Here is a 14,294-nt window from a genome sequence, read left to right as displayed (position 1 = left end):
GCGTGGCGTGCGAACTAAACTTTTAAAGAAAGGCGATGACCCCGCGCCGGCGCCGGTGCCCGCGGAGGCCGCAGACGCGGCCGCGGAGACGCCAGCGCCATCTCTCGCCCCCGCCGCGGATCCTCCCGCGGCGAAGTGCGAGGAGGTGGCGCCGCTCGTCGGCACCCCAGCAAAGAAAGAACAAACTAAAGCGTGGCAAACTGTTCGCTTGGCCACGCAGTGAAACATCCCCCTCGCGAGGGGCACGATCAAATGCAGAGCATTTCCGGGGGCGCACGACGTTGAGTAGTTTGCGTTACGTTAATGTTGTTGCACTTGTAGCAACTGCTGACGAGAGAGCGCTCGTCAGCAGTAATTTGAATGAGTCAACGATATAAGGCGCGTTAGTAGCGTCCCATTCTGTGTCGGCTTTGTGGCGCAGTGGGCCGCCACAACACGCCACGGGGACCTTTGAACACCGAAACACCACGACTGCGCCTATGGGACGTGAGATATATCACTGTAAAAAAAATCCGTTTTGTTACCGACAAAGCCATTGTAAAAACGGAAAATGCTCCCGTATTTGAGAAAACGTACGGAGTGTCCATGAAAAAAAAACCAAAGGAGTTTCCGTAATTCGATAAAAGGAGTGAGGAAAGCAAAATTGAATCTGGTTTAACTGAGGTAAGATGTTAGCAGAACGTAATTGCGCCACCTGCAGTCGTTATGGAGACCTCCTAAATGTATTGTCACGTAGCGAAAAGCGACCCAGTTTTCTTGAAAACAAAAGTTTATTGCAGCGAGTTTGTGCTCCCCTAAGAACTCGATGAATATTCAGGTTATAACGAGTTCGTCCGCTTCAAAATATCGCATTGTGAGATTTTCTAAATTTTGCAACTTTTGCATATAAGGCACCTGTTTGGAACCTATGTATACACTTGTTTAGAATGTCGACAAGTGCAACTACAGTTTTAACAGCAGAGCTGTTTAGGCCGACACAAATCCGTCCGACGGATACAGAAAACCCCGAACACACGTGAGCGCGGGAATCGCGGTCACTGCCCGCGACCCTAGCGCGAGGCGCCGGGCATGTCCTCCGCGCAGTCGCTTTAGAGAGAGAGAGAGAGAGAGAACGTTTATTGAAACAGCAGGGTCGGGGGGTAGGGGAGAAAAAGAGTTAGGAGTTCTGGGCGGGATCAGGGCCTCCTGGTCTTCGAGCTGGCAGCTCTGCAACGCGCACTTCCACTGCTCAAAAGTAGGGGATCTCGGTGGTGGAGAGTTGGTGGGGCACGTCCAGACGAGATGAGCTGTGGTGTTAGGCTCATCGCATTGGGGGCAGTTAAGCGGGTAGTAAGTAGGGGATATGTGGTGGAGATGGAGGGGACTGGATTAAGTGTTGGTTTGAAGTCGGCGCCAAATGCGGGCGTCAGCGGTAGAAAGGGAAGGGTGGGGAGGGGAATAGGTGCGTCGGGTTGCTCTGTAGTGGTAGAGGATGTCATTGTAGGTTTGGGCGAGGGGCGTAAGGGAGTTTGGGAGTTTGTAATACTGGCTGCACTGTTGACCTCTTCTGGGAATGCCCGGTGAAGGAGAGCCAAAAGCAAAATACCGAGCGAACGTGAGCGCATGCCTCGTGGCGACCGCACGGTGTCGTCCAGGCATCCGCGTGGGCATGAGGAGCTCCCGCCTTCATCGTCGTCGTCGTGCAGTGACCGGCGCGCCACCGGGTACTCAGCGCAGATGGCATTGACGATGAATCTGTGAAACGGCCACTGGACCAGCTGACGCAGAAGTGGATGTCTACCGAGTCGAAGACGCGCTGTAAGAGGATTTGCCCTGCGCGGCTATGCCATGGAAAGACGACGACGAAAGGGATGACGACGATTGCTTCTGTGTAAAACACTGTAAATACTTTAATGGTATTTGCTTTATAGCGTCGGCAAAAACGGCTGCGCACTTTTGGGGTTTGTGACAGGGTGGGGAGAAGCTAGGTCGACCCCCATATTTGCTGCTTGTCCGGCTTTGCACCACTAGGGCAAGCTGCGGCAATTTTTATTGATTCTTTCGCGTTACTCGACTCGTATATTGTAACATAATGCACATTGCTTCAGTTAGTGCCTTCATAAATTTATTGCCTATCCCCCGAATGATCTATCTACACTAAGTGGTCCATGTGAGGGGCGGATGTGTGAAAAGATCCCATGCCACCTGGGAACATTTTTAACCTGGGAACATTTTAATATTGCGATGGTTCTGCCTCTGCTGGAAGTTCGGTTCGCCAATCGACAAATGGCGCCACGCGGCCGAGTTAAAAATAACCCTAAAAATAAGTACGGATGTCCTCCAAGAAAACAGTCACGTAAAAATACTCATCCTGGCTCCAAAAAAAATCTTTAACTAATTGACCAATCCTTAACCAATCTTTATCCCAGACACAAAACGCCCAACTAAGAGAAAAGGGAGAAAAAGAGAAGAAGAAATGATAAGACTCATGCAGCCACTGCTCATGAGCCGAATAATACAGGCCCCTCGATACCACAAATTTACCCATACCAAAGAAAGTGATAGTGTTGCTATCACCAGGACAGGACATGTGGTAGTACTCTACCTCGCACTTTTGACCGTAAGACAAACTAACCACGGCTGGATCACATCGCAAACAAAACGAATATGCATAGACGGGTCACGAAGTAGGGAAACGCCATTTACTCGATGGAGTGATAAAATAACAATATTCCGAGCAAAGAATGGACTCAGGCTGCGCATGACCGGAGCGGGTCAAGGTCAATTAGAGATGACCTCACCCTGCAGTCATCATAAATAGGATGTTTGTAATAATTACGATGAATATGTCTAATATGTCCTCAACTTGTGTCTTTCTAACGCATTTAGAGCAATCAGAGAAACCACTCTCCCAGCACCACGAGAGCGGATAGAAAAACAAAATCTGGGGGTCATCGTATAGAAGATGGGGCATTATCCTCCCCGCCGACCCCCCCCCCCCCCCCCCTCACCGTTTAAAAAGAAACTCCTGCACGCCATAATACACCTGACACCAATACAGTGACTACGGGTTAAAATTCTCCTGTACCAAACTTTGGCTCCAATCGGATACAGGAAGAGGTGATATGGCAGGGCCAAGTTCATTCGGGGAAGGTTCCAAAATCATCAGGACACAGATTGCACGGACTCCGGGATGTACAAAAGCACGAAGCTGCAATTGTTGTCTACTCTGGAAATCTTTGTGACTGCAGGACCCTTCAACATAGAGGAAGAAAGACGCGGAAGTTGGACCCATCCTCTCGGCATTCCGAGTAGCGGAAGTATCGAATGGAAACGTAATATCATAATAGAATCTCGAAGGACATCATACTGTTTTCTACATGCAGAGTACCTAAGCGCTTCGGTAAGATATTCCAATCCACAATGCAAAAAGTTAACAACCTCATCTGGAAACCCGGACAGAAGGGTCTGGAAGAGAACGACGCACCAGCTAAGAGGCACACAAACTTACCTACGTGCTCCTACTGGCCACGGCTATGACACTGCCCTCCTCGAACAATGTTAAGAACGAATTCCCATCCTATGCCTAAAAAAAACGATCTCTCCCCCTTGCCACAACCATCTCCAACGCCAATGCTTTCTTTCTAAATCTGAAGCCGGAGCAAAGCGTACACGTCTGCCGGATATTAAAGGTTTACGAAGATCCCCTTATGAACATTCAGGAAGGCGATGTGACGCTTTTGTTTTACTATGAAGGCGTTGTGGCTATCAGTTCAGTGGTGAGAAGCGATAGCGTCACTTCGTCGTCGAGGGATAGTTTTGAAACGCCGCTGGTGCACTCACCGTGTGTATTATCCAAACGCTGAACAGCAGCTGACAGAGTGACACTAGGACCTCGTTTACATGGCTACGACAGAAGCACATACCCGCCGCACCATGATCACAACTAGAGGATCTTTCGTTTGGGGTTGCCGGTGACCCGTCGTTTGCTCGACACGACATCCGATTTTCTTGCCTTCTTGTGGGAAGGGCGCTTTTCATAACGTTTCTTAGTCCCAGAGATTGGCCGTCTGATTACTGAGGGCTTTGCCAGCGGCCACCAAATGCCAGCCATTTTTTCGTTGGGCTTGGCGGGTTGGCAGGTATACGCATCCGCCATCAGCTGCGACTGAATACGACTCATCAGGAGCAACAACGAACAACGCCAAGACTGGGCAAGAGAGCGAAATTTCTTTATTTGGCGGTGATAATTAACATCCTCTCGCGGACGCTTCAGAGCACGGTTGATAACCACGAATGTTCCTGACAGCCATCGCCAGGAAAATTACACTGAGCCTAGTAACGCACTCGCGTTAGAAATGGTGTGTGTGTCTTTAATTAACCCCGAGCAAGGGTGCATTTCAATGGGCCGTAAGAGGCCGCGTTGTTCAACTCGCTTCCTGGGATACACGCAGCTGTCATTCAACCGACAGAAGACAACGCCAGCGAGCACGGGTTCCCGACCGTCGTCCGGTGGCACGAAGACAACAGACATTCCTGTGCGTTGATCTGGTCTTTGCAGGGTTGGCAAGAAAACATATTCTCCTCTCTCTCTCTCTCTCTCTCTCTCTCCTCTCTCTCTCTCTCTCTCTCTCTCTCTCTCTCTCTCTCTCCTCTCTCTCTCTCTCTCTCTCTCTCTCTCTCTCTCTCTCTCTCTCTCTCTCTCTCTCTCTCTATCTATCTATCTATCTCTATCTATCTATCTGGTCAAAGTTTGCGGAAGTGTTGCTCTGTTTCGAGCCTTCCCCTGATCAGTCCCTTCAGAGAAAACCCAAATGACGTATTTTTCCTTTTCGGTATCTAGCCGGGGTGTCTCCACTATTTGCTATTTCTCCCAACGTTGCTCGTGACGAAATTTGCACACCAAATACGTTTAGTTCCTGCGAAGTTACGCTAAGCTTCCGGTAAATCCCTCGTAGGTTATGTGTCGCTTGAATGGACTCAGCACATGCTTTATTGTCCTCCTCTTCATCTCTTCATCATTAGCATCCCAGTTCCTACTCGAAGACGCATCCGCGTGCATGCTAAGAAGGAGAAGAAGAAGAAGGCTTTCCTCGTCGAAGTCATGGAAAGCGCGTTCCCAGTTTTCCGCGGTGGTCGACCGAACAAGAAGAGCGTCTTCCTGGCCTCGCTGTTCGTGGTTGCCATCGCCGCAGGTACGGCGGTCATCGCCGCCCTGGTGATCATCGCCATCTTCCGCGACATCAGTATCACCCGCACCAAGAGGCAGTTGCGTACGGTCGAACCGATCGATGACAAAGGTGCGTGATCACTGTGGGCCTCTTATCACTTAAACTCTCGTATTAGCAAATATGACAGCATCGTCCCACCACATCCTTTCCTTTACACATACTGTTCGGTAGCTTACAGTCAAAAGTGCCAACGTGTGTTGAACATTAGTAGGAGAGGAAGATAGGAAAAGGAAGGTCTTGTGATACTCTGTGCTATGCTTTCTGGGCATGCGATTTTCTTGCCTTATTCGCGTATAGCTAAGTTATACAAAAAGTTCCGACAAGTACAGAAAATATTTAATAATATTAAGTAATTATTATTACAGCCATTCGGGGTCAGCCTAATGTGTCATTTTCACTGCGAAAACAGTTCATGGAAGCTAGCGTTTGCTGCACGTTAACAACCCTTAAAGGGACCCTGCAACACTTGCCATCGACTACTAGTACTGTATTTTGGGATAAAGTCTATTGTCCCAGAAATCTCCTCCCGCAAGAATTATGAAAATCCGTTCACAATTAACGAAACTACGCGCGATGAGAAATCGCGCATAATCGTTCCCTCTCAACTCGAGCGCGGACAAGGCGACGAAAGCTGCGCGCTCTCTCCCGGAGAGGGGGGCGGCTCGCGGCGTTCTCTTCGGCGGCCTTCGATATATCACATGCCGGGTAGTTTTCTCCTTTTCTCCGCAACACGGAGGGGCCTATTTCCGGTCTGGTGCCACAAAAAAGCAGGCATGGGTGCCTGCTCGCAATTGCGCGCTCGGGCTGGTAGGGCGTTTTTTGGAGCAATAAACGTTTGTAGTCGAGTGGTCCCGTTGGAAGGGAAGTATTGAGCTCATCACTCAAACTCCGCGCGCACTCAAAACACAAAAGAAACGGCAAAACTGTGCCTACAGGTTCAGGCATAGAAGAGGTTCGTACACAGCGATGACGACGACGGAAATGGGAGAATCTAGCCGCGAAGTTGACCAGTGACAGCCGATCGGGCAGCCATGGCCTATGTGACGTCCCTTAGGCCATGCATAATGAGGACAACTGAAGAGAGAGCGGTTTGTTTTTCCGCGTCTTTCACATCGATTTGCGCGCTCACCGCTTCACGTGCACGTGTAATATTTGGCTCAGGTATTCCTGGCAGTGTAATCTAAACGTCGTGCAGGTTTACTTGTACTGCTCAAAGAGTGTTGCAGGGTCCCTTTAAAACAATCAAGCTGCATGTTTCCCTGGGAAAAACAATACAAAAAAACAATGCGAAAATATGCTTTCTTTAGCTTACTTATGGGAGGTTTACGGCCAATGAAAAGTAAACAGGGGTGAGCACCCAAAGTTATTTGAGAGCCGTTGAATAGGGATAAAAGCATAAGCCTGCAACCTTTTCACCAGTACATATCAGTACGTGCAACGAAAAGAGGGCCGCATGTTTATAACGAGGGATTGGGTAAAAAGGAGCGCACAACCGATCATAGCACAATCCACTTCAGGAGCAGTCGGCGCAGGCCATACGACGAGCCCTCCATCGGTGTAAAAGTGGTAAAGCACTTCATTTGGGAGCGTGTGCGCTGCTGTTATGACTCCTTGGGCCAAAATCAACATGCACGGACCACTATATAGAAGTAACTCAAATCATTGGTCTGAAGTCTAAGTGGCTGCGGCCGCGAACGAGGGCACATGTACATTATTGCAGCATAACGCCACCAAAACCCCTAGGCACTTGACAGGCCATAGCATGTAGCTCACAGCGTTCCGTGTTTGAGAGGAAGCAGGATTTCTAATTATTGAGGGGTCTCTCGCAGTTCTTCATACGTGACACCAACTCGGAATAGTTTTGAAGGGCATGTAAGTCACGCCGCCTCTTCTGTACTCAGAATGCCGCAGGTAGAGGCACGTGTATTTGCAGAGGTGCAAAGTTTTCGCTTAAAGCATAAACAAATGAACTGGTACTTCAACGTAAAGACAAAGCCCAAATATTTACTATGAAATATTACAAATGCTGTAGAACTCAGTCAGTCAGTAGTAGTAGTAGTAGTAGTAGTAGTAGTAATAGTAATAGTAGTAGTAGGGTCACTTTATTTTACATTGGGTTCAGGGTAGGGGGTGGCGGAGGCCCGAAGGCTCTGTCCGTGACGGTTTCTTGCATTGCGATGTCAGAGCTCCCCAGAGCCTGCTCCCAGTGAAAAGGGGAGGGGAAAGGGGGAAAGGCGTCGCGCGGACACTCACAGAGCAAGTGGAAGAGAGTGTCCAGCGCACCACATGAGGGGCAGTGAGGGGAGGTGAATTGGTGTGGGTGAGTGTGCACAAGGAGAGTACGGTGTGGGAAAGTGTGGGTTTGTAAGAGCCGCCACTTGTGCGCTGCCGGCGGAGTAAGTGAAGGGTGCGGGGGAGGTAGGTTCCTGCGGAGGAGGCGGTAATGTTGAGTTATGTCCCTGTACGTAAGTATAGGAACGCGTGGGACATTTCGGGTATGCCTGTGTAGGCGTAAAAGAAACGGGAGCCAGGGATATCGAAGCTCGGGCGTGTTGGTGTGCCGTCTCATTACAACCTACGCCGCTGTGGGCCGGCGTCCACAGCAGCGTCACCTGCTGTACAACCTGCCCACCCCGGGCAGGGGGATGCTGAAGAATAATTTTGAGGGCAGCTGTGGAAATGACGCCCTTTGTGTAATTTCGTATGGCAGTTTGGGAGTCTGCTGAGCACGAGGTCGCGGGTTCGATTCCCGGACGCGGCGGCCGCTTTTCTGATGGAGGCGAAAAGCAAAAACGCCCGTGTGTACGAGATTTCGGCGCACGATAAAGATCCCCAGATGGTCAAAATTAATCCGGAGCCCTCCACTACGGCGCGCCTCATCGCCTGCGTTGCGTCGGCGCGTTAAACCCTACAATCAATCAGTTTGGGAGTCAGATAAAATGATCTGGGGGGTAGGTAACTGAGTTAGGGCAAGGGCAATGGCTGCCTCTTCCGCAGTTACCGAGGAGGTGGTGGTGACTGTAGCTGAAACCTGAGGGATTGTTGGAGAAGCGCCTACTACAGCGAGTGCGAAGGCAGGACCGGTGGGGTAGGCCGCTGCGTCTACGTAGAGAGTATGCTCAGAGGGAGGGTAGCGGGAGAGGTGTGCTTGGGCTCGTGCTAGACGCCGTCCGCGGTGGTAGGCTGGATGCATATTTCTCGGGATCGGCTTACTTAATGTGGAGATGCCCGCGGAGAAGCCGGGGGATGTGAGCTGGAGGATCTAGAAGAAGCGGGGCGTTGGCATGAGTTCGATCGAGGATCTGCCGACCAGCCGGGGTCTGGGAAAGGCGCGTGAGCTGGGCCAGGCGGTGGGCTTCGATTAGTTCGTCTATACTATTATGTATACCAAGGGCGAGGAGTCGCTGGGTGGGTGCATGGGGGGGCAGTAGTAGCATGGAGCAATAGGCTCTCCGAAGTAAGGCATCGAGGGAGGTACGTTGAGAGGGTGTGAGCTGTGCGTACGGGAGGTAATAGAAAAAACGGCTCACCAGGAAGCACTGCACAATTCGCAGCCGTTCTAATTCCGTTAGCCCATGTTTCCTAGACGCGATACGCTTAATGAGACCAATAGTCTGGATGGTGTGAGTCCGCAAGAGATGTATAGTGTCTGTGCTGCTCCTGTTGGCTTGGAGATGCATGCCGAGAAGGCGAAGGTGGGAGACCCGGGGGATTGGTTGTCCGTCCAGCATAACCTGAATGGTGGTCAGGGGAGTGGGTCTAATTCTAGCTGGATGAAGGAGTAGGAGTGCTGATTTAGTGGCCGAGCAAGTCAAGCCTGCTTCTGCAGCAAGACGGGAGACTGTGGCAGCCCCTGCTGAGAGTGTGGCCTCTATGTGGGCGACGCCGCCTTGCGTGACCCAAAGTGTAATGTCGTCCGCATATATGGTCGAGTGGAGGGACGGTATATTTTCTAGAGCATTCGCGAGAGGGAGCATGACGAGATTGAATAGTAGAGGCGAAAGAACGGCCCCTTGGGGGGTGCCTCTGTTGGGCATGTCGAAAATGTTTGATTTGACGGTGCCCAGTCGGAGAGTGGCGGTGCGATCAGTGAGGAAACTGCGTATGTAGGTGTATGTCAGATCGCCTAGGTGTAGTGTGTTGATGGAGCTAAGAATGGCGGAGTGCCCTACCTGATCAAATGCCTTATGGAGATCTCAGGCGGGGATTGCCGCATAGTCTCTGGTGGAAGGGGGGGGGGGTGTAGAATATCATGGTGGATTCGCAGAAGGGCGTCCTGCGTGGACAGTCCGGGCTGGAAGCCTATGAGGTTGGGGGGAAAGAGGGAATGTTCTTCAAGGTGTGCGGATAGCCGAGTATAAATGACGTGTTCGAATCTAGCTCACCTCCTGTCTCAGAACTCAGGCAGCCTCTTGAATCTAAATGACAAAAAAGTGACGCCAAAGCTGGTTTGATTCAATTTGATACAAATTGAATCAAATTAGCTTGATTCAAATTGAATCAAACCAAACGAAATGATTCAGGAATTTGATTCAAATGATTCAACAGCATACTATGATAGACAAATGGCAATGATCAATGCTGCCTTAGAAACACGTCATGCTGAAAGACGTGTACTTGAAAAATAATTTATACAAATTAAGTAATCATTTTTAAGTCGGCAGCCGGTTGTCCTGAAACTAATATCGAAGAGTACAAGCAACGCGAAAGTAAAGATCACACCCGCCCGGTTGTCACAGCCTTTAATAAAAAAAATAATAAATTTCCTAGAAAAGAAAGTTCATGTGCAAGCAGGCAGAGATGCAAGGGATTATGTTATGGAAAGTCATTATTTCTATTAAATTCTGTCTTTTCTCTCATTTTTCTCAACAGCTGTCCATCCGGATAAAAATTTTTATAGTGAGCTGGGCTCCATCTGATTGCCATGTACTGCAAGGTGTGCTGACTAGCTATCTCTTTTCAGAACTGCCCACAACATTGACTGTTCGGCGGATCAAGGCCAAGGCTACGCTGCCCGCCGCGCGTACGCAACGACCGAAGTCACGTGACCACTACAGAAGAAGAAACTTGCCGGGAAAACAGCAAACTCCACCCAACACCAGTGCGGCACTAACTTTGCCGAGCCCTGCTGAACTAACAACTTCCTCCGGCACGACGCAGACTTCCCGTATGATCGCACAAAACGACATTAACTACACAAACTTCACTGTAGTAACCTGGGACACCGAATTCCGCAACAAATCTCCCTCAAACAACCTGAAGTCGTCGGCATCTATGTCTACGCATGCAAAAGCGAAGGACACGCGCTCGAAAGCCTCCAGTAACAATTTCCAGAATACGGCGTCGAGTCGAGGCAACAGCAACATCACAAGCGACCGGACGCCTGGAGAAAATACAACCGACCCATACGTAACGGCCACGCATATTGACGGCTCGTTGGACATTGAAGTTTCGGGAAATACAATTACAGACACTCCCCACGAGGGAGCGAAGCCAAATCACACACGAAAGGCGAAGGGCCTACGCACAGTTCGACCGGTCTACGTGGGAGGCAGAGAATCAAATTCAACCTCGAATATCGAGCTGAATTCCTCGTCTTCCTTGGACGGTTCTGCCTCGACATCGACAGAAGATTGTCCCACCTCACCGATGGCTCCAGGGCAGCCCTATTCGAAACGGCCTCCAGTGGCGAGTGCGAGCACCGAGAGGGCAGAAACTCACATATTTGTGGGACCTGGGCAGTGGAGCGACCTTGCGAAGGAGGACGACACCCACACTCACGGTCACTTTCCGATTCCTAACCCGGACTTGGACGACACAACGACAGAGTCACTGGGCTTAACGCCAGATTATAATAACTGACTTTGTCCAAAGAACAGTATGTGTTTATTATGCCTGTAGGAGCGCATCATGTATTGTTTTGAAGTTAGATAGTATTTATTATTTCTAAGCTCGTATGTCTGCCAAACTTGGGTTTCGTCTCTTTTTAAACCCCCTTCCCCCCCCCCCCCCCCACACCACTGTATTTATTTCACAACTTTACCATAAAGTGGTTTAGGCATTTGCCTTTAAATGCATCTTTGCAATGACGTAATGCCCGACTACTTTTTTCTCATCCCCCTCGCTCCCTCCCTTCACCTATTCACTCTTCTCTTACGCTATCCTCTTTTCCTATACGCTCCGAAAGAGGAAGTTGAATATTGGTAAACACAAAACGAAATAACATTCGCGTGATTGAGGGGGAGGAGGAATAAAGTTTTACTGAACAGCAAGTTGCTGGTGTCAGGGCCCTCGCCCGGTGAGAGGAGCCTTAGTCCAGGACCCCTTCGAGTCTACCGGCCTTCTTCGCTCTCTCCACGAACGTTTGCTGGTGGGAGAGGTCAGAACTGGTCAGCATCTCCACCCACTGCTGAAAGGAGGGATTGGGATTTGGTGTAAGTTCCGGCGTGGAGGTTTCGGGCAGTATTTACAGTTGGCAGTGTGTTCTGTCGGGCACATGGCGTGAAGTAGGCTGTTGTGAGGATGTGTATTTGTTTGGAGCCTTCGTGGGGTGGAGGCTTCTTTTTTGGCTAGACGGCGGCCCGCCGCGGATAATTGGAGAAGGAATTTATTTTTGTCCAAGAAAAACGACAAAAGTATTCCTTGGGCCATAACATTTTATCAAGGCTGGAGCGCCGACGCTAACGAACGCGCGACGCACGACAGTCACGTACGCAAGATGAATGGTGTGAGACCACAGTTAGTTGCGCCCGTCACCGTTGGAGAATACCAATCCACTTGGACGTGAACACATACTTTGGAAGCGCCTTCTTTTTTGTTGTGCATTATGTAGATGTCCCCCCAAGGAACGACGCCTCATGGGACCCCGGTGGGAAGAAGTTTTACAATGCGTGCTATTAGGACTCGTTCCGTCGCAAAGGTGTTTGGACGACGTTAACTAGTGACATCTGTTTAGAATAGTTAAACTGAATACATTTTGGGAGGTTATGGGGCGATGCGTGTTTGTGCTCGCGTGCCGATTCTGGATGAGTACGTGACCCCGAAATCAGTACTCCCAGCGTAGTCAAACTAAGTGTGCATAACTGTTTTATACCCCAGCTACACTAGGGTCCGAATGTCATTTGAACCAAATGTCATTCGACTCAAATGGGGTGCTTCGAATGCCATTGAGAATCCGCCGTGCTACACTACAATGTCAGTGGCATTCGCCGTGCTGCACGGCGCTGCTGCTGTCGAGTTCTGTTTTTACACAATAATGCAAGAATCAAATTTAGCGGCAGTCTTTCGTATTAAAATGATATGAATTCCAATAACGTAAACTTTGACACGGTTTTTGCTTACCGTATTTACCCGATTCTAACGCGCCCCCGATTCTAACGCGCACCCGATTTTCCTGGCAAAAAAACCGAAAAAACTTGCACCTCCGATTGTAACGCGCAATGGACTTTGTGACCCAGACAAACGAATGCGAGAGAAACGGGCGATTTATTTCCCGAAGTAATCTCGCTCATTTCACTCCTCGTCGCTCTCCGCTGACCACAACATCTCGGCCTCGGTGCCTTCAAGCGCATTCGCGATGCCCCACTTCTGAACGAACGTTCAACCATGGTCGATGGGATCGTGGCCCACGCCTCGCACGCCCATCCCGAGAGCTTCTCCAGAGGTGCACGCTTCAGCCGACCGCTAGTTTTGAACGCGTGGGAGCTGCTTCTGCCATTGCTGTTATCAAGCGCGCAAGTGAAACGATTTGACGATTTGTGTGAACGCCTATAGAAAAGCCTAGGCGCCTAGGCTCGCTGCGTCCGAAAAATCGTTGCTAAAAGCTTTGGCGCCATCTTGAGACGGTGATGGCGATGGGTGGGACGAAATTTCCGCTGTTTCGGCAGTTTCGGTTTTGTATCCGATTCTAACGCGCATGCAATTTTTCGGCCTATTTTTCCGGAAAAAAAGTGCGCGTTAGAATCGGGTAAATACGGTAATTCTGAATCCCAATGGAGGTTTTTTGTGCTGTCTGGCCACACTGGTTCGTTGCTTGCTCACACTGGTGCTGAGAGTACGGAATTATTACATCTTGATATCACGATTTAAGTGAACGAGAAGTAAACAAAGTCCCACAATTAAGAATATTTTCCTCGTTTTAAGTACGCCAGTAATGTATTTGTTTATGCTGACTTGGAACGCTGAGCGTGAGAGTGCTAGAAATGGCATTTGAAATCCCAAATGTCTCCCTCGGTGCTCATTTGGCTCGAATGTCATTTGAGCCGAATGGCATTTCAAAACCTATAGTGTAGCAGCACAACTTGGCATTTGAGTCAAAGGGCATTTGGTTCAAATGACATTCGGACGCTAGTGTAGCAGGGGTATTAAAGGCAGTCAAATCTGGGTATAACGAATCACGCGTGACCACCGAAAACCGTTCGTTAGTTTGAAATATCCGGACAGGCAAACTCTCAACTAAAATGTTGCGCTCACTTCAGAGCTGCTTTAGTTGAAGAAATCAGTCTTTTTTTTTTCTCGCGCGTGCAGCACGCACGACCAATTAGGAATGCCTCTATACGTATTCCACCCTCACAATACCTCATCGGGTACGTCATTGGACCGATCAATGAAAGTGCGGAATTTCTTCACGTGCACTAAACCATCAATGTTTGACACGATCTCATCGTCTGTGTTCGGTAAACCACCGTAGTCTTCCTTCGCGTCGTCATCGTCACTAATGATGATGACTGCTCTCGCTTCTTCCTTGCTTTGTGGCTAGCTGGATTCATCTTTAGAGCTCGTAAGAATTTCGCAGCAAAATCACCCACAGCAAAGAAATACCTGCCCGCACACGTGATTAGCCTGAAGAACGACTGACATGGCCCCGTCGCCAAACACAACGAGGGAGAAAAGAGGCAAACGCGGCTAGGCCTGTTAGGCTACTGCGCATTAAACCACAGCTTTGTGGTGGAGCTAGCTGTTGGATCTCGGCGTGGCGATGATGATAGCCACTAACCTTAGGGAATACACATAGAAACGGCGGTTTCTGTTTCACGCGAGAGTTGCGACGCTGTTGCTTTCAGCCCTGTTTCGTAATACCGATTA

General features: G+C 49.7%; 1 protein-coding gene across 1 annotated transcript; it reads left to right on the top strand.

The window, feature by feature from the left end:
- Nucleotides 1-4,910: 4,910 nt before the first annotated feature.
- LOC144153926 (uncharacterized) lies at nucleotides 4,911-11,744 on the top strand. The gene is made up of 2 exons (XM_077685700.1): nucleotides 4,911-5,279; nucleotides 10,174-11,744. Exons 1-2 carry the CDS (start codon nucleotides 4,967-4,969, stop codon nucleotides 11,070-11,072), a joined length of 1,212 nt encoding a protein of 403 aa, XP_077541826.1. The 5' UTR covers nucleotides 4,911-4,966; the 3' UTR covers nucleotides 11,073-11,744.
- The last annotated feature ends 2,550 nt before the right edge of the window (nucleotides 11,745-14,294 follow it).

This window comes from Haemaphysalis longicornis, unplaced genomic scaffold (genome assembly GCF_048455015.1).
Source record: "Haemaphysalis longicornis isolate Haplotype H1 unplaced genomic scaffold, Haemaphysalis longicornis Haplotype H1 scaffold_9, whole genome shotgun sequence".
Lineage (NCBI taxonomy): Eukaryota > Metazoa > Arthropoda > Arachnida > Ixodida > Ixodidae > Haemaphysalis > Haemaphysalis longicornis.
This window is presented reverse-complemented; position numbering and strand designations above follow the sequence as displayed.